Source organism: Octopus bimaculoides, chromosome 3 (assembly GCF_046866305.1).
Source record: "Octopus bimaculoides isolate indiv1 chromosome 3, ASM4686630v1, whole genome shotgun sequence".
In the NCBI taxonomy this organism is placed as follows: domain Eukaryota; kingdom Metazoa; phylum Mollusca; class Cephalopoda; order Octopoda; family Octopodidae; genus Octopus; species Octopus bimaculoides.
The window spans coordinates 168,702,558-168,730,475 of NC_142930.1; the positions used below are offsets into that span (position 1 = coordinate 168,702,558).

The following is a 27,918-nucleotide window of genomic DNA, read 5'->3' on the forward strand; positions in this document are numbered from 1 at the left end:
TTTTCTCTAATCTTTAGTGGGATGTTGACATCCGCAGGACAGCTGATTTCTACTACTGATTTCTCTTCTCTGTCCCAGATTACTATATCCGGTCTATTATGTCTGCACTTTATCGAGGTTTTTATTGGGACATTCCACCAATACTCTTTCATATTGTGAGTGGTAATGGCCTCTACCTCATTATGGGTTTTCATCTCCTTAGCCCCGAGGTTATCCTGTCGGCGGATTTCATTGTACAGTGTCTTGGCCACAACATCATGTCTCATAGGTAGGTAATACCGTGATGACATTTTTGGACAGCTGCTAATGATCTGAGTGATATCTTCGATACTGATTCCACAGAGTCTGCATCGATTATTACATTGTGGCGCTTTGCCCGCCTCTCTGTCCCGTTTGTTTATTAGGAATTTAGTTGCTATTTCTTGTTCTTGAATAGCAAAGGCATACCCTTCAAAGTGAGAGTTGGTGACCCGATTGTTTGTCCACGATAGACTGCTCTGGTTGTCAATGTTGTTATCACCCTGGAGCTTTTTGTTAACGTATCCATGCATGGTCTTCTGCTGGAATGCATTCATCCTCTCCTCTGATGTTATGTTACGGTAGAATCTTGCAATTTCTTTGGGTAAGAGTTCAAGGTTGTATGTATGTATGTATGTATGTATGTATGTATGTATGTATGTATATATGTATGTATGTATGTATGTATATATGTATGTATGTATGTATGTATGTATGTATGTGTGTACGCATGTTTTTTTTTTCGAATGTATGTATATTTGTACGTATTTCCTAAGTCGATCATTAGTATTTTACGGTGACTTACAATGTAAATTGATTTCTGTTCTCTCTCTAAGAGTTGGAGTGTTTCAATATTCAGTAGGTTTTCACGATGCTCAGACGAGATGGCCATCTAACAAAACTCTTTTGAGAGTCACATGTTTGGTCTTCAAAGAGTGCCTTTTCCAACCACTCCTGTGCATTTTATACCTTGAGCGTTTGTGGACGCTAAAAGCCTTGAAAGCGTCACAACGCGAAATGAATATGCTAAGAAGCTCTTCCTAAAAGATCCAGAAAGGATGTATTTATCACCTCAGTAATTTAATCAACCCTGACTGTCACCCTCTTCCTTATTTTCATTTGGCTTTATAGTGAAGGAACGTGTTTCGCTTGTCTCCATATCAAATTTCTACCAACAAACATTAAAAGAAACGTTCGGTTTACCATGAGTAAAGATGCGCAGTTATGTACTGATCTCGCTGTCTTTGACATGATTCCTAGACAGGGAAAAAATGTGCTTCCTTGCCATCAGTTGATTCTTTGGTGAGGCTGCAGTTTTGGGTCAAGCGAATGCTATAATGGGTCGTCTAAACTTTGGAATATTGTCAGGCATTTACAGTTCTCTATTGGCTGGGTTATGTGACTGGTGGAATAGCATTGTGTAAACGCTAACACTTAGGCAAGTGCCCGTGGTGACATTGTACAGAGACAGAGATCAACAGAAATGTTTGTTTGGGGTTACTTTCAGTCCGAGGACTATAAGAAACTCCCAGAAACCTCTGACAGTAATACTGAGAGACATTACTAATTTGAGATGCAGTTTACAAGCATACAGTTTCAGTAAGTCACGTCTGCTCGAGGTGCCCTCACTGCGGCGAAACCGTCCGTTATGCACTCGCTCAGAGTCACGCCAGTGTTCGATTATGAAGTTATGTAGAACAGATATTGCAACATGCAGTAAGTTTCGTCCAGCAGGAGGGATAGTTCAGCAGGAAGGACAGTTCACCAGCAAGGAGAGCCCACCAGCAGGAAAAGCCCACCAGCAAGGAGTGCTCCCCAGCAAGGAGAGTTCACCAAGAAAGACAGCCCACCGGGAAGAAGAGCCCATCAGGAATGACAGTCCAACAAGAAGGACAGCCTACAAGGAAGGACAATTCACCAAGAAGCATAGTATCAGAAAGGAACGCTTATTAGACACGATGAGTCATCCTAGACGTAACTCCATCAAAAAGTGGAGGTTACATCGGGGAAGATCGTATGAGGAAAAGATTGAAGGGCAAATGGCAGACTATCTTTTATTAACGTCTTCAAGTACCACGTGAGGTGGGGAGTACGATGAATGGAGAGGTGATATTCTTATGTAAATTTGTTGGAAAGTAGATCGGAGAAGTGAGTGGGGGCCTGGTTGAATTGTTTTCATTTAAGTTCAACCTTTTATGTTGCATCTCGTTGGGTATTAAATATTTATACTCAACAGAATAAACATGGATTTTTTAAACAAATAGATTTATCAAGTCTTATCTAATTATTTAATAATGTAAATGTTACGCAATTAATAACATACTTATTACGTAATTATACTGTATGCAACTATTACGTAACCAAATATCCCAAACTGTTGCGCAATTGCATAGTAAATATTCCCAGAAGGTGTTCTATATTAGCTCTCCTCTAATAAAGCATCATCATCATCAACGTAATATAGAAACATGGACAACTCTGAAAATTTCGTGGCTGCCGTTGCACAGTTGGCTGGATATATAAATGATTATTTTGATTATATTCGAAGTAGAAGAATTTTACCTTCTGTTGCTCCCGGGTTCCTGAGACATTTAATACCAGAAAAAGCCCCACAAAATCCAGATAAATGGGAAGATGTTTTTCAAGATATTGAAAGAATAATTATGCCAGGCGTAAGTTTTCGATAATCAAAAATGGATTTCATTGAGTAATAACGGTCGTATGACAGTTTTATTTCTTTAAGATGCTGCTGGAGTTTAATTCAACTCTTACGTCATCTCATATGTAAACACTGTCACTCCATCGGTTACAACGACAAGTGTTCTAGTTGATCCGATCCACAAAACACGCGTTCCCTTAACGTAGTTCTCAGGGAGATTCAGCATGACACAAAGTTTGACAAGATTGCCCCTTTGAAATCCAGATACTTCTCATTTTTGCCAACAGAGTGGACTGGAGCAACGTGAAATAAAGTGTCTTGCTCAAGGACACAACACACCGCCACATATCTCACGAGCTTAAAATATTGAGCAGCCGAATACCTCAACCGCTTAGCCATGAGACTTCACTAATATAAAACACTGGAAATGTTTTGGTTGTGGGGCAACTGCACCTGTACAATTCACATGGCCATGTTTCTTTCTGCTGTTCAAGAGGCAAATGATTCCTTTAATAAGATTTCTAATGTCACATTCCTTTCATAGTACGACAAACATTGTAAATTGTTGGCTTTACACGAACATTCATTAATAATTAAAAATTATAATAAATAATAATTGCATTAATAATGAGTAAGAATTATAATTGAATAATGATTATCAGGGGATAATCATCGCGAGTTACATTTGTCGTTGGGGGTGGGGTGTGAATTATCCGGGGGTAGTTTTCTGCCGGGGTTAAGAGATATTTATTTCAAGGATGTTTACCGAACATACACCTGAACATTGATGGGCAACCATTTCGAAGCCATCTCACTTCAATTTCCGGTCCTAACGCGTAATTATCTTTTCTGTAATTGTTGATTATTTAACTAAACAGTTGATCTGTTGCGCTTCACAACAGAAATATATTTATTTCTTTATTGCCCACAGGGAGCTAAACATAAAGGGGACAAACAAGGACAAAGGGATTAAGTCGCTCTAGTCGCTACCAGTGCGTAACTGGTACTTATTTAATCAACCCCGAAAGGACGAAAGTAAAGTCGACCTCGGCAGAATTTGAACTCAGAACGTACAACAGAAATATATTGATAGAAATTTATCTTCAAGCTGGAGAAAGGAAACAGAAAGCATAGCTGCAATTGTTGAAGATTATCATATATAGAGTGGAGATAATTTCAAAGGAATTACGAGTTTATTTCCCTTTTAGATTTACATGTATTTAGAAAGGAAAGCTTTTGGTTATGTTTTTCTTTCTAGCTCCCTGTCCACCCCACAGATGTATTTCCCACACAAGAATAGACACACACACACACACACACACACACACACACTCCCCCATCTCTCTCTCTCTCTCTCTCTCTCTCTCTCTCTCTCTCTCTCTCTCTCCCTCACTTATAGAAATTGACATACATTCTATCACAACATTTTGTTTCTTTCTGTATATTTTTTCACGTATACAGTTAGTCAACAAATATTTTTAATATTTTTTTTTGTGTAAGTCTGATAATTTATAAAGGAAAAGGAAATTTCTCCCTTTCATGTGCTTACCAATATTATCAAATCTACCACTTCCTAATTCTTCAAATAACTCTTATCCAACAGGTCTGTCACTGGCAACATCCAAATTTTGGTGTTTATTTCCCAGCACGAACTTCTTACGCTGCAATTCTGGCGGAGATGTTGTCAGATACTTTGGTGAATGTGGTAATTTCGTGGGTAAGTCATATTCCTTCACTTTTGTATTTCCTGCAAAGAAATAGAAATGCACTGGAATTCGTTTAGGCATAACTGGTTTCTCAGATTTGTCTGATTTTCAAAAGGTGATATAGGTAGACGTGCAACTATACTGCAACCGTCTTGCATCTGATTTGAATTCAAAAATTGTCTTGTTTTTATAGAGAGAACATAGCTCAATAATGGTTCTAATAATTAGATGAATAAAGGAGTCGAAGGGAAATTAGATGTAACATATAATAATATTATACAAATTGGAGATGAAAGGTGTAAATATCATTTAGAGATGAGTAGAAAACCACCCGGAGGACGGTGTTTCAGCAGGTGTTACAAACAGATTAACTGTGGCGTTATATTTCAGAAATCCTCTCCTGCAGCCACTGAATTGGAAGTCATTGTTTTAGACTGGTTGGCAAAGGCTATAAAACTGCCAGAAATATTCTTGTCCACTTCTGAAGGAAGTGGTGGAGGTGTAATCCAGGTAAGTCACTGCCATCCATTCACAAACATATATCTTTTTTATATAACATTGTCTCAAACCAATTATTTGTATAAAGCGTATGCTATTATGATTATGAAACAATTTTTAACAGAAAAGAATGTTTAACTGAACTAATCTGGTGTTGTACAATATTTGTTATTAGAGTTCAACCACTGAAAATATTTTAATAAGTCTCTTCACTGCCAGAACGATTGCTATACAGAAAATAGAGAAAGGACATGCCGGTATGAAGGATGGAGTGGCTGTTTCAAAACTAATTGCTTATAAATCACCAGACGTAAGTATAGTGACATATGGTAAATAAACTCTAAGGAGTATACATAATTTCCATGTAATTATATATATATATATATATATATATATATATATATATATATATATATATATATATATATATATATATATATATATATATAAGAAGGATTATGCTTAGACAGTTATTTTATAATCACTACACAAGGTTCCATAAAACACGTATATATAAATGTGTGTGTGTGTGTGTGTGTGTAGATACATAGGTAGATTGATTGATAGATTAGACAGATAATTAGATTGAGAGAGAGAGACACAGAGAGAGAGAGACAGAGAGAGACAGAGACAGAGACAGATAGACAGAGACAGAGAGACAGAGAGACAGAGACAGACAGAGAGAGACAGAGACAGAGACAGAGACAGACAGAGAGAGACAGAGAGAGAGAGACATAGAGAGACAGAGAGACAGAGACAGAGAGAGAGACAGAGACAGAGAGAGACAGAGACACAGAGAGAGACAGAGAGAGAGACAGAGAGAGACGGAGACAGAGACAGAGAGAGAGAGACAGAGAGAGAGAGACAAAGAGAGAGAGAGACAGAGACAGAGACAGAGACAGAGACAGAGAGAGAAACAGAGACAGAGAGAGAGAGAGAGATACAGAGAGAGACAGAGAGAGAGATAATAAGAAGAATGAAGAATTTGAACATTTAAACTTTATATTTCTTACCATTTAAATGGAAATAGTTTGAATCTTCAAATTTTCCATTCACCGGGCAACTAATATCATATTTCACGCTCTGAGTAGCCAAGAAATAAACTGTAAGATCGGGTAGGAGCAAAAGGAAATGTGGGGGGGGGAGTGGCGTTGATAACCACGTAGAGGACATGTCCTCTTGGGGCCAAAAAATCACATTAGACTCCACTCGAACGGACAGCCATGTTAAAGTGGCTACGAATATCACTTATATACATATATCTATATATATATAATCAAAATAAGCAACATGATATCAAGAGGTGATGCAGTACGACCATTGCAAGCTGGTCCATTTAATTGAACAATGAAATCATTACATCAATTTCAATGCGGGGCTATCCTCAGCTGCATAACTATGTAGAATCTTTTCATCAGATGGACACATTAATATAATTTTACTCAAATTCTCTAATAGAGCAAGAAGAGGGAGAAAGTCCATGTTGCTACTAATGTAACTCAGAATATACTACACTTCTAAGTAATGTAAATGATTGTAAATGATTGCGGTTCAATCTTTTTTATCAACTACCAATCTTTTTTATCAACTACCAAGTGTCCAACTGATTAAAAAATTCTATTTCTTTATGCAGCTGAGGATAGCCCTGCATTTAAACTGATGTTATGATTGCATTGTTCAGTTTAATGGAGCCGCTTGACACGGTCGTATTGCATCGCCTCTTTATATCCTGTTGCTTCTTTTGATTTTATTCACTTTATTTACGGATAATAAAACACTGACTTGGTGCTTCAACGTACCTAATTCAACTGAATTTCATATATATATATATATATATATATATATATATATATATATATATATATATATATATATATATATATATATATATACATACATACATACATACATACATACATACATACATACATACATACATACATACATACGTATAATTGAGAAATTAAAGAAGGAAAATTCACTCATTTTAAATAGTTTTAATATAATGTTTAATGTATCTTGTATTGTGCTTGTCAACCGGTTTCGCTTTCGCTATTCATGGCATAAAAATTATTTAAATACGTATTCTGTTGAGAAAAAAGTTTGGGCCCATGTTGTGCGTGAAATTTCACACAACCTTGCAACCTTTGCAATAGCTGTTGACTCTGTCCGTTACCTGGTGAGTGTGTTAAATTATAAGGCACTCAAAGAGAATGACTCTCCCCAGACACCAATGGCCGGATAACTGAAGAGATGGTGGCGTGGGCTCACAGCCCGGCAATCGAAATTCGGAGTTTTATCATGGCTACCGAATAAGTGCCACATATTTTTACAGATAGATTCCTCTATTTACATAATATCGAGGTCTCTTTCTTTCTTTTGTTGTCCTTCCTATCAATATATATATATATATATATATATATATATATATATATATATATATATATATATATAAATGTATACATACATATCTACATACACACATACGCACATATACATGGATACATGCATGTTAGAGTTCTTTATTCTGTGTGCATTAATTGGGTTTATATTTTCAGTCTCACTCATCAGTTGAGAAAGCTTTTCATATTGCGCTGGTTAAATACAGAGATATAGAGTTGGACGAGAAACGAGTAATGCGTGGGGAACAAATGAGAAAAGCCTTTGAAGAGGACACAGCGAAAGGTTTAACTCCTTTTTTTGTAAGTTTTGAAAATGATTCCAATGAATTTGGTGTTGATTGACAAATAATATATTTAAGGATATGTGATAACACTTTCTAAATTCGCACACAGGATCTGGTATCTTACTAGTATCAGCACACACACACACACACACACACACGCACACACACACACACGCACACAGACACATGCACAGGCACATACACACGTGCACCCCCCTCCCACGTACGCACACATACATAGACACGCGTACACCCCCACGCACACACACAGAGACACACACAGACACACAGGCATACGCACACACACAGAGACACACACGCACACGCACACCCATACGCACACACGCACGCACACACACACACACAAACTGACACATATTCGGAGTGTTATGTGCTATACCCAATAGATCTGCTTTCAAAGTGCGGCTCAAGTTGAATGTAGAATATTTATTCAGCGTGGCGGTAAGTAGCTTTCTTACCAACCACATGGTTCCGGGTTCAGTCCCACACCGTGGCATCTTGGGCAAGTGTCTTCTACTATAGCCTCTGGCCGACCAAAACATTGTGAGTGGATCTGGTAGACGGAAACTGAAAGAAGCCCGTCGTATATATGTATATATGTGTGTGTGTTTGTGTGTCTGTGTTTGTCCCCCTAGCATTGCCTGACAACCGATGCTGGTGTGCTTATGTCCCCGTTACTTAACGGTTCTGCAAAAGTGACCGATAGAATAAGTACTAGGCTTACAAAGAATAAGTCCCGGGGTCGATTTGCTCGACTAAAGGCGGTGCTCCAGCATGGCCACAGTCAAATGACTGAAACAAGAAAAAGAGAGAGTAACCATTTACTCGTGTTTGGTTGTATCTTTGAGAGAATTATACACATATTGTTTCAATCCGTTGCCGAATTGGTACAACACAAATTAGGTGCCTCCATATTCTTAGGCGAGGGATGCTATTTACCAGAAAACACTGCAAACTTGCTCTCAAGTTTGCTTAAAAACGGACAAACGACAGTCTCGATGCTCAACATGTGATCTTTGAAACGAATTATACCTACAGTTCAAGGGAGATAACTCACATAGTAATTATACATGCAACTCAAGGGAAATAACTAACATAGTAACTCAACGAAAGTTACTTCCCTTAGACTAATAACTTTAGTCTACCTGGTCACCGAAAATGAAAATCTAATAAATTTTATTGAGGACAATGTTGTCGAAAGTTTCTGTCTCCACTTCGTTGAGATGATCAGGTTTATGTATGGTGAAGTAAAAGACGTTTAAATTGTCATGATCTGAATCTTTGTACTATTCTGATTTCAAATTTTAGCACAATGCCAGCAAGGTCGGGCGAGACCGCAAGTCGATTACATCGACGCCAGTGTGTAACTGGTAATTATTTTATACACCCCCAAAATGATGAAAGAGAAAGTCGACCTCAGCGGAGTTTAAACTCAGAACGTACAGCCGGACTAAATGCTGCTTAGCATTTTTCCAGGAATACTAACTACTTTGCCAGCTTACAAGTGGTAAATGTTGTGTAGACTATACCTCAAATCTTTGCAAACCACTGTGGAACGAAGCCATATATTAGTGATGTTCTAACACATATTAGGATGATAAAATGTTTCTAAAATAGCACTTCTTCCGTTACTACGATGGGTGTTCCAGTTGATCCGATCAACGGAACTGGCCTCTCGCAAAACGCATATGCATGTAACTTAGCACTGCACAGACATGCGTACACTGAACGTGGCTCTGACGGAGATTCAGCGTGACACAGAATGTGAAATGGTTTGAGAGGAGCAGCTAAAATAAAGCATCTTGCTCAGCAGCACAACACCGCCGCAATCCAACTCACAACCTTTTATGGCTGTGAGCTGAGCACTGTAACAGCTAATCCAGGTTCTTAGTGAGCCGAGCACCGTAACCGCTTATCCATGCACCTTCACAGTGTTCGTAGTATCCAGGCCCATTCACTTAACCGATGATCCATGCACCGTCACGGTGTACGTTATATTCAGTCAAACAATTTATAAAAAAAAAAATTTAAAAAAACAGAAAAGTGATAAGAATTTTCTAATTTTTCAGATTTGTGCAACTTTGGGTACAGTTTCTGTGTGTGCATTTGATAACATTGACGAACTTGGTGAAGTTTGTAAGTTGCTTTAATTACGTATATATTTAATCTTTATATTACTTGGTAGCTATAACTTGTTCGTCTTTACAGCTATATTCTCTAGTAATTTTACTCTTTTATATTCTTAATATTAATATTTCGCTGAGGACATTATGGTTATTAGCCACCCACAGCCAACATACCCCTTAGGCATGACGGGCATAAAAACGTACTGTCAATTCTATCTAACGCCCTTATATTATAGTTTCTAAAGCAAGGTTATAAACACATTGTATTATTTCACAATGCAATCCTTGTATGTTCAAATTAAACATAAGAGATCCTCTACAATAGAAAATTATTATAGGAGTCTATTTATTCTCCTAATCATTTGTAGTGTTTCTGTTCATAGTTTTTCTTAAATTCCTACAGCATGAATGTTCATAACATGGCAACGTATTATTTACATTATTTACATTTGACAGATATGTGTCCTCATCTTGTTTGTTGTTAGCTCAACGTTTCGATTGATATACTCTCCAGCCTTCATCAGGTACCTGCGCTCTTAACCACTACGCCATAAGCCCTAAAATTCACTCCATAATTGCCCACGGGCATATGGCATAGTGGTTAAGAGTGCGGGCTACTAAACCCAAGATTCCGAATTCGATTTCGGTCAGTGACCTGAATAATAATAATAATAATAATAATAATAATATCGAAATACCTTAAGTTCTAAAGTTCCAGGTTAATAACAAAGAAGATGAGGACAAATATCCGTCAAATGTAAATAATGTAAATAATGTACATAATTCCTCATCTCTTAAAAACAGAACTGTATAACAACGCATTCTTTTTCAGGCCGGGAACACAGAATATGGTTGCATGTCGACGCATCATTTGCAGGAAATGCTTTAATATGTCCCGAATATAATTATCTAATGAACGGCGTAGAAGTAAGTTAGAAGCAAAAATTACTAAATTTCACTCAGTTTATCTGTTTGTGCGAACCATTATTTTAGGTTTTGCACAAGTATGCTATAGATGCAACTTTGAACTGTTGGGTAACGGAACCGATTTCCCAGATAAAACAGATCAATTTGCGCGGCCTTCTTACAAGTTGTCTACCACCATGCTTGTACACTTCTATGGGAATACTGTCTTGTCCACGAGCTTTACCAATGGAAAGCTTTTTAATAGCAAGACTTAGCTTTTCCAAGGAAAGATATTCCCCAAGTTCCTCAATTATAGATCTCTGGGGGATGGATGGCAACTTAGTGTCGATTTAGCGGCAAATCCAACACCAAGAACTCTTGGCTCATCTGCCGGCTTTCCGCACGCAAAAAGAAAAGAATTATTTATAACCGTTCCCAACCTTTTCTAATTCTCCAGGATCCCCAAGTTTGATATAACTAAGAGCAGGAATATCAATATTATACGAGTCGATGACTTTTGTGATTAGAGATGTTTTTCGTTCTAGATTTTCTTTGCCCTCTTGTAAAGTTCTCACTTTCCAACAATTAAAGATTAACATATTTCTTTGATTCTCTTATCTTTATCTCGACTGCAATAAACTGGATGGCTAAGCATCTGCTGTTAATGCCAAGATGATTGAAGGGCTCCTTTTCTTACCTCGCCTCCGGTATCGAAGAAGCAGTGTTACACCTAAATAGGGCTGCTCGCCGCACAAAAGTGCATGTGAGACTTGTAGCAGCCTACTCTGAGCCGACTGTGTGTGACTATGGCTAGAAACTTCCAGCAACACACTTTGTCTGTTCTTGTCGCCATAGCACTTTCAACACACCTTCAAAACTACATCCACGAGCAATTTTATTTAAGTAGTATGCGACTGTCTCACTCGTCACACACACACACTCTCTCTCTCTTGTCAAACAGTCTTTACCCTAGTGCATGTTAAGACCACATGGAGAAAAGGCTGTCTGTAGGCAAATTGTAGCAGAAGAACCTATGTAATGATATGTAGAATCCCCTGCAATTACTGTACATTGATAAACTAGATTATTTCTTAAACACTGATTTACCGATCCGAATGACACAAAAGTTTGTTTTCGAAATTTCAGGGGCGTTTATTTGCTCTTATGTAGGACTTATGTTTCAAGAAATTAGTACCAACTCTCCTCTTAGTTGTCAAACAGGATTACTCGCAATATTATAATCAATATTATTAGTTAAATGTAGCCTCGGTTTCACTGTACAATACCGATAATTTAAAATGCCTCGAGGAAATGTACGTAATCACTTCGAAATTAAAATTATTAAATTTTAGAACCATATTTACTTTGAAATGTCCTCAAAAATATAGAAAAACATTTAGATATTTCAATAATAAACAGCACCTTCATTGTAATTGCCTTTCCTGCAATTTAGTAAGCATAACTTCTCTATTAAAAAAAATAAACAGATAACTAAATGTACAGATGTAACATTTCTATGTTTAGTTTTTATTCTCTCGTCAACTTGTTACGTCATCTTAGGCTTAAATACTAAAATGGCTTTCCTTAGTATATAATATTTCTTCCTAACACTCTTTTTGCTTGCGTTCATATATTATAGCGATTATAATTTGCTTTGAATTCAAACTGTTATGGGTACTTTGGTAAATTTGTGGTGTTCTTTTATTTTTTAACTTGTTTCAGTCATTTGACTGCGGCTATGCTGAAGCACCGCATTGAATTTTACAATCGATCCAACCTAGTTCGATTTGTATTTTGTATTTTCTCTATATCTTATGCAATAGAAATTATATTTGATCCTGTATGATGTAATCTTCATAGAAAAATGTGATATCTATACTTTGTTGGCGTTATATACTTTGGATTTCTGGATGCACACACACACACACATGTAGCATTCAATAAAAGGACCACCAGCAACGCGATTTGTTTCCCGGGCAACGCCGAGTATTCTAATACATGTTAACACAGTAAGCATTCGTTGATTTGAATATAGTTTATATATGATACTAGTTTTCAGAGTGTCACATAACTGCATTAAATCAGGAGAATTCGATAAATAGTTTGACAAATAATGTGATTAATTTGAATTTTAAATATATGTAAAAGTGAAATACAGTAAAGATTTTTAATGGCACACATCCTTATTTTTCCAATCGCCAATGAGGCTGAACGTAAACAATGAGATACATCGTTTTCAGTGTATTAGGCCTAGTTTAAGATTAACTGTGGTGCAACGTGTCATGTTAAATTTGATATTTTCAAATAATTTTTGAAGGATCATCAGTTTTCACATTCCGTCTTTTTATTTATATCTTGCAGTATGCAGATTCATTTTCTATGAATCCCCATAAATGGTTACATATACCCACAAGCTGTTCAATAATCTGGTAAGCAATACTTCTTCAGTCGAAATTAAAGAGGCTTTTATAATCGAAAGATGGTTTTCGAGATGATAATTTAATATATTGAAACAGAAAAGCACTAATTTAGTTATGTTTTATGCATTTCACTTAATAAATTGGCTTTAAAATTAAGTTTTAAACATTTACACATCTATGAGTACGCATGAAGCAGATATAATAATAAAGAAGATGAAATATTTTCTGTATATTGCATGGTTACAACAGTGGTAGAAATTAAAATTGCATGAACGTTAGCTGAATCATACTTGTCAAAATTATATTGAAATAGCGTTTTGTCCCAAAATAATAATTTATTTAAATCAGTGTGTGCGCCGTCTTTCAGTGTGATTTCTTTTCTGTATTGTTTCTGATGAAGTAGCGAGCTGGACGGAGCTACTCATCTTCTTTCCTCCTCCGTAATGTGTGCTCATCTGCTAACCCAGATAAAACTTTGTTCAGATGTTCTTTGAAGACCGCCATATCTACACTTTGTAAATCTCTGAAATTGTTTGGCAGAATGTTGAATAGTCGTGGACCCTTGAAATCCAGACTGTTACGATATTGAGTCCTTATTTAAAATGGTGGAGACGCAATCTTTGTTACTATGCAGTATCGTTCCGTCCGGTATCTGATATAGCTTTCAATTTCAAGGCTCATCCATATGTATGTCATTGTATATCTTTCATGCCTTCTTCCTAATGAGTGGCTCATCTGTTTCAGCTAGTCAATATTTTTTGTGTTATGGCATTGGATTGTCTCGAGTTCCACCACTAGTTTGACGCTCTACGGTGACCACAGATAGGAGCAGGTGACGGACAACGAAGATTCTCGATTAGAGTAGTTTGGTAATCCTTTTCTTTGTTCTGAATGATCTCAAAACCCAACCAGCTACTACCCTACACAGTGTTGCCATCTTGGTAATATGCAAATGAAATGTTGCAGTATTACTCATGTGGACCCCCAGACGATTGCACTATCCCCCGATCCTGTGTAATCCGATTGTGGTATGTTGGTGGGCAGGCAGTGGGGTGCTTCAAACTTCTCAGCATTGAACCGAATTTTATTTTCTTCAGCCCACCTGCGTATCACATTCAGGGCTTTCTGCAGTTTTTTAGGATTTCGTCAATCACCTTGATCTGATACTTTTGTATCATCAGTATAGATGGGCAAAGTGACTGTCTGTATGTCTGAGAGGCTCATCACAAACAGTAGTGCTCTCAGTATAGTTCCCTGGGAAACTCCATTGGTAATTGACGTCCCCTGGAATAGAACACCATTAACAACAACTAACGTCTGGCTTTTTAAAGTCATGCAGCCACACTCCTAATTTTCCAGTGACACCAAGGTCACGCACTTTGTAACATATCATCTCATGATCAAACTTTGACGAAGGTTTTGGCAAAATCGAGCTATATTACATCTACGATTGAGTGGTTGAGTGGGGGTGCTAGATTCCTTTGTTTGAAAATATAAGGACACAGATCATGTCGTATAGCCAGCTGGAGACGATGTCCTCTGGGGCTAAATTACAGCAACATTCGTCCTAAACTAAGACTGCCATGATATGTTGGCAAACAATCTTTACTACGAAATACTGTTGCTGAATATCTCACGTTGTAAGATTTAAAAAGAGTAATTTTCCAATGCTGTAGTAGTTCTATGAAGCAGCTTCTTCCTGGACGGAAGCTACGTTGCATGCTTGTGAGCAAGTTATATCCTTCCAGGAAAGTGATCAGTCATCTTCTGACAATTGCTAGCATGTGAAGTTAGAGACAGGCCTGTAATTTTTAACATCCCCTCTGTTACCTCGTTTATGGACAGAGCATATCATATCATATCATATCTTACAACATGCAAGGAAATTCTGATGTGAGAGCTTTCTTGCATGTACTTAAAAGAACAGCCGGATATCTATCTGGGTCGGTTGATGAGTTCGAGCTTACCTCATCAATGGCCAATATTGCATATTCCCTATTTATGTCGATGTAATCGATGGTTGCCCCTCTTTCCGTGTGGATCTGCAACGTTGAAAATCTATCAGACCTTGCTTATTTGCATATTTCCCCAGTGTAGAGATCAAGATACTTTGGAATTTTTTATTTAGCACCTCACTTTTCCTCCTGGGGTCTGCAGTTAGTGGGCCGTTCTCTTCAAACAGTGACCCTATCATGTAGAGCACTGAGACAGATTCTTTCTTGTAGAAGGCTTTAGGATTCATTTCTATATTTTCCACCACACGGGTTTCTCTTTCCTCTCTATCTTTTTGATAGGAGTATCTGAGTTTATTTTCGATCTCTACAAGATGTGTGCTAGGATATGAATCTCTGGGTGTTATTTTATTCTATCTTGCTGGCTGAGTGGAAAGTAGTTTTTGCCCTGGGTTCCGTTCTGCTTGAGCTGATATAAAGTTCTTTATTTCAGTTATTAGAGATCTTTGTCCCCCTTATCATAAGGACTCTTGTCTCGGGGAATGATGTTTATCTATGTGTTGGATCTCTTCTCTGGGACGAATTTAACGCATATGATGTAATTGTCATGAATTCTTTAAGCTTCATGTTCATGTCTTGCATAGAGAGACGTTTTTGCAAATGTTGTTGGAGTATCTGTGTTTCAACTGACTTCCAAAAAGTTCAAACTATTGACTTGCAAAAAGTTTGAACTTGCAAAGTTCAAACTGGATAGGGAACATCATTTCCGTGATATGAAGCAGAGGATCTGCTTGGCTGCGCTTTTTGTTTGTCATTCCTGACATTATGATGCCTTCCTTCCATTTGCAGTTGGAAAGGTGCAGATCACCCATGAGAAACACATTTATGCATTGATCTAGTTTTGTTAGTATTTCTGGAACGTAAATATTAATGGCTTGTAGGCACGTGGTATTTCGTTATGCAACCATACTATAACGTATATTAAACGTTTTTATAAGTCAATACCGTATTCTACTGTGTTAGCAGTGCGTTTTACATTACTTGATAAGGTTATCTCTACAGATATTCTATAAAATCTCCAGCCAGCATTGATTTTCGTTATGACGTTTCGTATCCGAAATGTCAGATGTGAACAAATAATGAGATCGAAGATGAAAAAGTCATTAGTATTTAGGTACCAGCTTCCAGGAATGCGTTTAATATGTAAAACTGGTAAATCCAGCAACTATCCATCGCTATATATAGTGGCTATTTAAGCAATGTGTTCGAGGATGATTAAAAGGTTGAATAGGGGCTTATGAAGGGGGCAATAACCCCACGAAATATGTCATATGCTCCCATTACCCTTTTTTCATTTTCGATCTCATTGTTTGTTTACAGCTGACGTCTCGATACGAAACATAGTAAAAAACATCAGTGCTGGCTTGAGTTTCTCTAGAATAACTGTAGAGATAACGTTAACAAGAAATGAAAAAGCGCACGGCTAACGCAGTAGAACGCGGCATTGACTTAAAAAAACGTTAATATAATTTATATTATGTTATGGTTACATGATGAAATACTGCGTGCCTACAAGTAATTATTATTTGCGACGGTCTTGTGTTTGGCTGTGCATGGCTTCGTTTTGTGTGTGGCCTTGCCAGCTGTTGTGCAATCTTTTCTGATAAACTTGGAACGACTTGTTGCTGTAATATTGCAGCTCACACTGCATCTGCAGACAGATTTTGTGGTATTCTTTGCAGCTGTGTCTCTTCGGATATGAATCACGCTTGGCGTGATTTTATTCCGTCTTCTTAGCTGAATGGAGAGTGTGTTTTACTGTGGGTTCCATTCTACCTGAGCCTTGGATGCGCAAAGCAGTACTTTGTCCCCATCTCTCCATGCCAGCTGACACCTTTTACATTGCATTTACAGATGGGATGTCATTCACCTACAACTTTATTCTTTCTTTTGCTCGTCTTCCCGCAGTTTTCTTCTTATCTTTGAACTCGGTTTCATCAGTCTTTCAGCTGGTTACTTTTCCTTTTCTACTACTTTGAGAGGTGGTGTTGGGGCTTCTTCTCTCGGGAGGTTTCTTTTCCTTTTCTTATTCAATATTTGCATCTCTATGCATATGAATTTCTTTGTCGATAGTTGTCATGTTGTTGTTGTTGCCTTCCTTATTGGGTTTTCCCCGTGGGATGCCAGAATTGGCACTTCTTCTCTGTGTCAGGTGTTTCACATGGAAATTCATCAGTTTTAAAAATGGTTTCGCTTCTGTCAAAGTGTTGCCTAATGAGTGCATAGGAGCAGACAAATTCAATCTTGTTCTGTTCTATTTGCGCCATGGTTTTGTTAATTACGTTGCTTTTCCGGACTACCGCAATGAGGTTACTGGGAGAATAATTTTCTGCTGTGACCCAAGCTACGGGGAACAATTCCAGTTCGATAGTCTTGCAGATTCTAGACATCTTTGCTGCGCTCTTTACCACATTACATCCAAAAGCGTGTAAGAAATCGAAAAAGTGTAAGATATGAAACAGTGTATGAATAGCAATTATATTCGGAAGTATTAAACAAACGAGAGATAGAATATTTCCTGCATTGAATAGAATGTAATTTACTGATTTTTGTTTTAGGTTTAAACATAGCTCTACACTTATAAGAGCTTTTGATTTGTCTCCTTTATATTTGCAATGTACAGAGAACCTAGATATGCCTAATTATACGGTAAGATAATCTTACATTTCCTTTCCGTAATTCTATCTTTGCCTTCTATCTTTGCACTGGCTATTTTGAATAACCTCTGAATGAGGTTAATATTAATGGGTAGCAATACCAGAAATCCTGTAACTACACTTATAAAGTAGCACAATTTGAAATTACGCTCCATAGTTCTCACATACCACTACATCAAAATTTGATGAGTTGCAGAAGCGGTAAACTGCCATAGAAATTGACAAACAATATTCATATATATATATATATATATATATATATATATATATATATATATATATATATATATATATATATATATATATATATACATATATATATATACATATATGGAGGTGGAAAGCTACTTCTATGATACGAAGAATGAAAACTTCAATTATCGCATCAGTGAAGAAACTCCACAGATACAGAGGATTTATAAAACGAGGAAATATCCACCACAAAACCAGTAATGGACAGCATTTGGAGATGGACTGCGATGTATAGTCAAGAATATTTAATTTAAGAAATTCCCTGTATGTAGAAATGAACATTTAAGGAAATAACATGTAATTACCAAAGAACTAAGGAATAAGAATGGAGGACTGGTGTATGCAGATAAAACGGGTAACCTATATAATTTAAGCATTTCTTACTTCATGCACTTCTTAAGAATGAAATAACTAAGAACTATAAAGTAACAAACAGCAACAACCTAAGAAAAATAAACTTAATAGCCAAAGGCATAATGGAAGAAGATGAGATAGCAGACAAAACAGAACCTTATAAGCCCAGAATGCGAAGAATTAACATTAAGGAACGCAAACCTAATTTTAGAACTAATCCTACTGAAAGGGTTATATGTCCATCAAAATTAAACTTAGGTAAGATTAGTAAAATGATTATGGAGAAGTATATACCCTTCCTTAGAAATATAATCAAGCCAACACTTTGCTCTTGCTCAAATAACGTAATCAACTGGTTTTTAATAAAATAGATAGTAAACATACAAAAAAGATTTATACAAATCGACGTAAATAGCTACTGTTCATCTATAAAACCAGTCCTTCTCAATAAAGCTCTTTTATTTGCTAGGAAAAATTCTGCACTATCCATGGAAGAAATAAAGGTAATTTAGCAGCAAGAAAGTCAATTACAAAAATTTGAGAATAAGTACTGGGAATGGAAGGACACTAATGAGTGCTTTGATATAAGTATGGGATCAACGGACTTTGCACAAGTCACCGAGTGGCTATGTGGTAAGTAGCTTGCCCACCAACTACATGGTTCCGGGTTCATTCCCACTGCGTGGCACCTTGGGCAAGTGTCTTCTACTATACCCTCGGGCTGACTAAAGCCTTGTGAGTAGATTTGGTACACGGAAACTGAACGAAGCCCGTCGTATATATGCATATATATGTATGTGTGTGTATATGTTTGTGTGTCTGTGTTTGTTCCACCAACATCGCTTGACAACCACTGGTGGTGTGTTTACGTCCCCGTAAGTTAGCGGTTCTGCAAAAGAGACCACTAGAATAAGTACTAGGCTTCTAAAGAATAAGTGCTGGGGTCGATTTGCCCGACTAAAGGCGGTGCTCTAGCATGGCCGCAGTCAAATGACTGAAACAAGTAGAAGAGTAAAAGAGTATATATATATATATACTGTTTACAATAAGTAGGGAATTTTCTGAGCTTGGAGGTGGTCTACACAGGGATGGTGCACTATTCACAGTATGCAACCACTCTAATAGCGAAATCGAGAAGTGTAAGCAAAGACTATTCAAATTCTTTAGAAATATAAGACTATCAATATCTATTGAAAATTAACATAATATCGCTAACTTCCTCGATATTAAGTTAGATTTTAGTGTAGGTAAATATAAACCGTACCATAAACCTAACACTAGCTTAAAATACAAAAATAAATTAAGAGCATAACAGCGTGTTTCGTCACGTATTTCAAACCTATTGGCGAATGAAAAAGTATTCACACAAAACGAGGACTATTATAACTTAGTAAGATAGAATGTAAAAAAATATTGAAATTTAGTAAAAAAAAAAAAACCCAAAAAACATAGGTCCAGACAACGAGGTTGATAAAGAAAATAACGTTAACCCTGATGGTAATAATAAAGTCTATGAATATAATAGTAGTCGAGATAAAGATAGAAAAAAATAAATTGATATGTAATAAACCAGAAAATACCAAAGAACAAAAAGAAAAAGAAAATGAATTACGATTACTAAAAATTCTGATAAAAATTCTATAAAAGAAGCAACCGGAATGGAAACCAACCTACTACGAAGCACAATAATAACAACAGCAATAAATATAAATATTCTCCTTCATTATAATTTCATATATATAATAGAGGATAAAACTTTTTTTTAATCAATTTTATCAGTGGCCATCATATAACAGGAAGACCAATTTATGTGAAATTAAATGTATAATTATAATAAGGGCTTAGAAAGAAATTTTCTAGCCTATATGCTGAGAAATTAACATGCTTGTGAATATACACATAAGGATTAAAAAATATGTTGGTGTACGTGTATGTGTGTGTGTGTGTGTGTGTGTGTGTTGTTTTGTGTGTTTAGAAGAGGAGAAAGAAGAAAGAGGAAGGAAGGGAGGGAGGGGTGGAGTAGTGAGTAGAAAGTGAAAGAAAGCGTCTCTGTTGACTAACAGGTGGCTGATGCTAAATGACCTTCCAAGATGTCAATTTTAGGAAGAACGATGAAAAAGACGAGAAAAAGAGGAAGAAGAAAAAAATGAAAGGCAAAGACAGAGAGAAAGAGGTTTCTTTTCAATTACATTCTATCGGTGTTGTCAACTTGTTGAAATTTAATTACAATTCAAGAAGTCATTTTTGGTTCAGTTATAGTTTTTGAAAGCCTCTCTCTGTTTCTCATTATCTCTCACTATCTCTCTCTTTCTTTCTCTCTCTATCTCTCTCTCTCTCTCTCTCTCTCTCTCTCTCTCTCTCTCTCTCTCTCTCTCTCTCTCTCGCTCTCCTCTTATATATGTATATTAACATGTTTGTAGATACACACATTCAAACACCACCTGTACACCACTTCAAGTACTATACACACACACACACACACACACACGTGTGTGTGTGTGAGTACATTCTATGTATATACATATAAATGCGTGAAGCAGTTTGTTATTGTAAATTATGTGGCTTAATATTTACCTAAAATACATCACAGTCTCGCGCCACTATTATTTATTATAATGTATGTAATTATGGAATACAGCTGCAAACGCACGGACATACAAAGATACCCGAATATGTACACACATATGTATGCATATACGCGTTCATTTACACAAATGCCCGTATATGGGTAACACCTACGTATATGAATTTTGTGTATCTATTTCAGCGCTTCTTTAGATGGTGGAATAGTAAATATGATCGCCAAGGCTTGTGATGCCTTTGGAAAGCAACGAGCAAAGGTTTGGAATGCGAGAGGATTGAGTTTAAAAAGCAAAATATTAGTTTACTGTACAGTTGTAATCTCAACATTGCTGAATGGGTCTGAATCGTGGAGACCAAATAGAAAACCCATCAAACAGCTAAATACTTTCCACAAATGATGTCTTAGAAATATTTGTGGTTTCACATGGAAAGACAGAGTCTCTGATGAACAGTTATTTCATAAATGTGACATACAAAGCAAAATGGCCTTCTTGATACTGTCTCAGTTAAGATGGGTTGGCCATTTTGCTTGGATGACTGATGGGAACTACCAAAATTCCCACTTGTGGCCATCTTCAAACGGGAGTGCGAAATATAAGGAAGACCCCTTCTTAGATACAAGAATATGTTGAAGAATAATATACGAAGTATATTAGAATTGAAGCATGAGAATTTGAGAAAGGGGATCTATTTCAAAACGGGGGCACCAGTATTTTCTTAACGAAATACTAACGAAACACTTTGAAACTTGGGACGCTGGTAGAATGTGTCATATAAAACATCTTTTACTCTTAGTCTTCTTAACAAAAAAACGTACATCGCAAGTTATTCCATGTTAAAGTTGTCGTATTTCTGTAATTTCAACCAATCACTGACGTCTATTCAGCTGAATAGAGTTACTGTTGGGTGGTCATAAAAATGTTATTCCCTGTGACATATTTCATCCGGTTTAATCGTAATTTATACGCATATATTGTTTATATAATAAATTACGCTGTGCGTATTTATGTGTGTAACAATTTTAGAGTTCGGATTCTAGAGTTAGGGTTAGTTTTAGGGTTAGGGTTAACAGTCTAGTTAGGGTTAGGTTAGGGTTAGGGGATTAATACGATATACACCGTTACAGCGCTAACTGTTTTCAACTGAATAGACGTCAGTGATTAGTAGAAATTATCGAAATAAGACAATTTTTTACATGAAATAAATTCGAATACAAACATTTTTTTGTGTTCTATAACACAAAATAGATAAGTATACGAAGTTTAAAAGTCTTTCGGTACCAAAAACACTACATAAAACATAAATGAAAACTGGTGCCCCCGTTTTGAAATAGATCCGAGAAAGGTGCTGTTGGCCGTAATAGGTGGAGGAAAATCTCTCAAAGTGGTATCATGAGCCATGTCGATACAAGGGTTGAGCACGTAACTCAAAAGAATACAGTTTTCTGTGCAAAGGATGTCGTCTGGTTTGCAAAGAACAAGCAGGTTTAGTGTCTCACAGAAGACACAAAAAGCAAAATCTGGAGTAAAAATGAAAGTCAAATTATTTGACTCTTAAGCGTCGAATACAACGAGAGTCCATTATGTACATGTAATAATGTGTTCATACGAGTGCGCGCGCGCGTGTGGCTTGCATGTTGTAACTTTGCTGAAGCCAAATACTAAAAAAATCTCTATTATTATTGATTTGTTAAACGTTGTACATTGTAGTCCTGGCAAATTCCTTGTGGACGTTCGTTTCGATCTCTGAAACTCTGGTTTGTTTTACGACTCTTTGGGATGCACAAACTTCAGGAAATCATCAGAAAAGTGAGCTTTGTTTTGTGTACTCGAATCATTCTGTTAATAGTATCTTATTCTAGGGAAAATGTTTACTGACTCCATTATAACATCAGTCATCTGGTCTATGCTTATAAAATTTGTTATTGCTATGACATCTTACATTAACTAATAATTCAATGTGACAAATTGATGAAATACTCTGAAATAGGACAGCTGTTGATCGCAAAACTTCATTTCTCTTCCTAACTTCTAGTCTAGAGTAAAATTTATCTCAACATGTCGGAACTGTATTTATAAGCTTCTCTATATGAACTCGGATTTGATAAGCAACAGCAAAGTTGGGAAATAGAAAATCAAGTAAAGTCCGGGAAGAAAAAGTCTGAAATGATGGTCATATTTTCATAACGGACAGATAATTACAGTGAAAATTGAATGACCTCAGGGTGCGGAAAATAATGATAAATAATGTAAAATTATTAAAATCTAAGAATAAAATTAGTGAAAACTAATGCATAATATGCTTGCGTGTTTGTCATCAATGCAACCGACTAATCCATACTTAAAAATTGTCCTAAACTAAAACGCTAGTTTAAGGGAACATGTCGGTTAAAAGAAATGTGCTTAGCATTAATCAAGATGCACAGATATGTAAATAGATATTGTCTACATTTATTAACCATATAACACTGAGATTATTCAGTATATGAAAGTTTATATGCTGCCCCTAGCTATTCAACTGTTATTGCAATAATGTCTTCACAATCATATAGAAACATACAATTCATTCACAATTATAAACACTTACTACGCTATCATGAAGGACGTGTTTTTGAATATTGTTGTTTTCTCTCATTAAATAATTTCCTTTTATATTTGTTCTTCTCAGGATATAAAATTGGCTCACATATTTAAGAATTTGATAGAAAAGGATGAAAGATTTGAACTCATTGGTGACAATCTAATGACAGTCATATGTTTTCGCCTAAAGGTAAATCATTCATGCGTTTACAGTTTCGTTCTTTTTTTCTCAAATAAGTCCTCTTCCGCCACTTTTTCTTGGTACACACAGTCTGTCTGTGTCACGTTTTGGGTGGAGTGACCCATATCCAGTTAGCAGCTTCCTTGTCTTTCTGTTTAAACTGCTTAGTTCGTCAACTGTCCATGCGATTACCCCTGCTCCATATCTAAGGAGTGAAACCGCTCAGGTGTTGATAGCTTCGATCTTATTCCGTTCGTTTAACTTCGACTTAAGGACAAGTCTCAGTCTGTGCAAGTATCCCACCTTAAATTTTTCTGCCATTTCTTTCTCCATCGATTTATCCATTTCCAAAATCCTCACGTACTTATAGCCTGTCTCTTCTATCTGCTTCTGTATGTTATATATATTTCATTATCATAACTAATGCGTCTGCTCTGATAGGAATTATTTCTGTTCTTTTGGGCTCCAAACTCGAATTATTTCTGTTTTTTTTTTGGCTCCAAACTCGAATTATTTCTGTTTTTGGGCTCCAAACTCGAATCATTTCTGTTCTTTTGGGCTCCAAACTCGAATTATTTCTGTTTTTTTTTTTGGCTCCAAACTCGGATTATTTCTGTTTTTTTTTGGGCTCCAAACTCGAATTATTTCTGTTTTCTTTTTGCTCCAAACTCGAATTATTTCTGTTTTTTGGGGCTCCAAACTCGAATTATTTCTGTTTTTTGGGCTCCAAACTCGAATTGTCTCTATTTCAAGATCTTTGTATTTTGAAAGTTTCTCCATTTGTTTTAGAGAAACATTGTCATCTGTTGGTATTGATACATCGATTAGAAAACATTTTTTTGTTTTTTTTTAGTGATCTCTGACGACTATATCCGGCCTATTGGCCTTAGTTTCTCTATCATTGTCTGGTTTTTAACTTCATTTGGCCTTTTGGTTTTCCTATGTCCTACCGTTAATCTAGCAGATCTTAATAGACTTTCTTCACTATTACCTACATAGGTGGCTATATCTATTCTAACTAACTCCACACAGTCTTCTGCTGATATTTACCATCTTCTGCCTTCATTTCTAGGTAAATATAATTTTGCTGCTCCTGTTATTGGGTGAAGTCATCTATTCATATCGAATTCCTTCCTAGTTCTTCTGTATCGACGTGTTAAAAGAGATTTTGTCCAGTCTACAAAAGCTGCTGAGTATCTAAGCAACGACAATGTGCAATTATTCGGACCATTTAGCTTTTGACTTGCTTAGCTCCCTTACCCTTCTGATGTACTCCTTCTCATTTTTCATTTCCATTTCTATAGTTAGTACACAGTCAGCTTCTAATACTCTTAGTTGCTTATATCTCTATCCTTCTTTCAATGATTTTACTGTCTGGTCATCTGATAACTGGATGCTTTCACTGTTGACTACCTGTCACTTTTTCATGATTAATATTGCACAGTTATCTATGTTAAATTCCATACTTATACCTTTGCTGAAGAGTCTTTAACCAAAGAAGCGAAGAGCCTAATTCCTCTGAACTTGAAAGAAATAACTATGATCAGTTTTCGATGAAAAATTTATAAAGAATAAAGGATAAAGTAATGGTTGTGAATTCCGTCCACTGAGCTTCGGACAGTTGCTAAACGAAAGAAACTTCAGCACACGTGCTTTATTTTGTTTTATTTTATTTTACTGTGTATTTACTGAGTGAGTTTATCCTTGTACGCTTTGCATCGTAGTGTGCGTATATCACTCCATTGTAGTCATTATCTGTCCATCGCTCTTTTCTGGTTTTTACTATTCGTTCGTGTAGTGACATTAAGAGATGGTTTATAGTTTATACAGCATTAAAGTTTTGAAAAAACACCGCCTCTGGACGTGTGTTGAAGTTTCTTTCGTATAGTAACTGCCCGAGGCTCAGTGGATCAAATTCAATATCATTACTTTCTCCTTTATGCTTTATAGCTTTTTCATCGAAAACTTATCATAGTTATTCCTTTCTAGTTCAGAGGAATTAGGGTCTCTGCCTCTTTGATTAATGACATTTAAATAACGTGCGTTCGGTATTTTTCATGTACGCGTCCGTGTGCAGGTTGTATAAACTTTGTTTATTATTGATGTATAAGCGAGAAACCGAGAAACAGCAACGTGCATAAGTATAGAGGATTTGTAGAAATATGGGTGCATATGTGCTTGCATATATCTATTTTTTTGCCTTCTTTCTTGACTATTTGTGGGTCAAAGGGACACGCAGCATCAACTATACAGCACATGTGATGTAATTTTTCCACCACAACTAGCCCTAGTCTGTTATGTTCAAGCACCTAATTTATTTGAATTGGGAAATCCCACAGAATTTTACAGGTCTCCGACTCCGCCAACCTCGGTGTTTTGTGCTGATACCACGCCTTGTCTCTCTCCAGACACCAATTTTCACATAGTTTCCAATGTGGTACTTCCGCTACCTGATGGTGTCACCGCAACTTGCAATGGTTTTGGGCAAGTCAAGGATCGTTCGCGATATGGGCAATGGTTTCGTCCACTCTGTTACAGATGCGGCACAGTGGAAACACATGCATATTCCTAAAGTTGACCCTCCAAGACCCAGCTCGGTCTTGTGTTGCTAGTATCATGCTCTCAGACTCTTTGTCTCAGTGATCCCTTCTTCATCTAGTTCCTCGTATGTTTTCCAGGAATTTCACTTGTGGCTATATGGAATCGATTGTGTACTCACTTGTGGAATGCTTCTTCACGTCCAGTTTGTGCTTCCTGACTAGTTTTCCCCCTCCTTTTCTCTACTTTCAGTACTTTCTCATTCCTAGGTGACACTAGCAAGGTTTCCTTACTGGGAATAGGTATCTCAGTAAACTCCCGAGTTCGATCTCTACGCAGTCTTCTACACTTATCAGTCCCCTTTCTCTATTTGCTCTCTTCATGTTTAAGCGATTAGTGTCTGCACACGGAGGACGGTCTCTATATATCGTCAAGAGCTTTCTTGTCTCCCTGTCCAAATCCACTAGCTCCTCCTTTGTCCACTTCAGAGATCCAGCACCATACCGATCTACTGCGAATGCTCGCTAGTTTATTGCCGAAATTATGTTTCAGGTATTCAACTTTGAAATCAATATTTTTCTCAGTCGCCGCAAGTACTCTTGCTTTGTCTTTTCTTTCGTATTGTTGTGTTTAATTCCATCTACCTGAAGTATTCCCAAGTGTTTATATCCGGATTCAGGTTCATTATTATCATCATGATGGATAAGATGAGATGCTGTCTACGCTCTGCGCGTGCAGAAGCATTAGAGAGACAGAAAAACATTAAAAGTGTTAGAATGATATACCCACGATCACAAGGTCACGGTTTCTATTCCAGGACCACATTTTGCATTGTGTTATTGAGAAAAATCACTTCACTTTACGCTGCTTCATTTCTTTCAATGTAAACGAGGAACCCTACAACAAACAGGAGTCTTACTCTATGAGAACGCTGTGATTATGGTGACTTATAATGGAACCATGGAAGACAGGTAACTGACCCTATTACCCACGAGTCGGTACTTACTCAAATATACGACATTGTCCTACTGCAAACAATGATTACTATTTCTTTGTATTAACAATTAGTTTTTATTTATTTATCGACGTCTACTAATTACTGCTGTATTTATTATTTAACAGGGAAGCAATGAATGCAACAAAAAGTTACTCAAATTAATAGAATGCAGCGGAGAACTTTATATGCTGTCTTTCAAAATTGATGATATTCTTTTCCTTCGATTCGTTATCAACACATCTCACACGAAACCTGAAGATATACAGCATTGCTGTAACCTTATTTGCAAACTGGCTAATGCAGTGTTACTTACTCCAAATGTCCATGACTGATGCTATGTTTTTTAACAACTAAATTAGATATGTGAATAAAATTATATATATGTATATGTGTATATATATATATATATATATATATATATATATATATATATATATATATATATATATATATATATATATATATATATATATATATATATATATAATATAATATAATATAATATATATAATATATATATATATATATATATATATATATATATATATATATATATATATATATATATATATATATATATATACATATATACTGTTGACAAAGGTTGCGTGGCGTTCAATTATAAATAATTAAAAATACACATGAAGTATAGGACATCACCAACGAGTGAAAAATATGTCAACAGTACTTTTCATTCGTTGGTGATATCCTGTACTTAATGTGTA

The 27,918-nt window shown here is 36.4% G+C and overlaps 2 protein-coding genes across 3 annotated transcripts in view; both read left to right on the plus strand.

Annotated features, from left to right (window-relative positions):
- The first annotated feature begins 2,166 nt into the window (after positions 1-2,166).
- On the plus strand, positions 2,167-27,579 carry LOC149136845 (aromatic-L-amino-acid decarboxylase-like). 2 transcript variants are annotated; one of them, XM_014919988.3, is made up of 12 exons: positions 2,169-2,690; positions 4,281-4,394; positions 4,774-4,893; positions 5,057-5,191; positions 7,440-7,583; positions 9,658-9,724; positions 10,547-10,641; positions 12,982-13,049; positions 17,611-17,701; positions 22,608-22,706; positions 23,566-23,667; positions 27,319-27,579. In XM_014919988.3, exons 1-12 carry the CDS (start codon positions 2,487-2,489, stop codon positions 27,523-27,525), a joined length of 1,446 nt encoding a protein of 481 aa, XP_014775474.1. In that variant the 5' UTR covers positions 2,169-2,486; the 3' UTR covers positions 27,526-27,579. The 2 variants fall into 2 exon arrangements, with proteins under 2 accessions (XP_089206132.1, XP_014775474.1); XM_089350006.1 differs by lacking the exons at positions 23,566-23,667; positions 27,319-27,579 and adding an exon at positions 22,933-23,117 and having other exon boundaries at positions 2,167-2,690.
- LOC106872852 (aromatic-L-amino-acid decarboxylase) overlaps positions 23,566-27,918 on the plus strand; it is a 37,567-nt gene continuing 33,214 nt past the window's right edge. The window contains exon 1 of the mRNA XM_014919987.3: positions 23,566-23,667. The gene's annotated coding sequence lies outside the window, so the exon portion shown is untranslated. The remainder of the gene's footprint in view (positions 23,668-27,918) is intronic.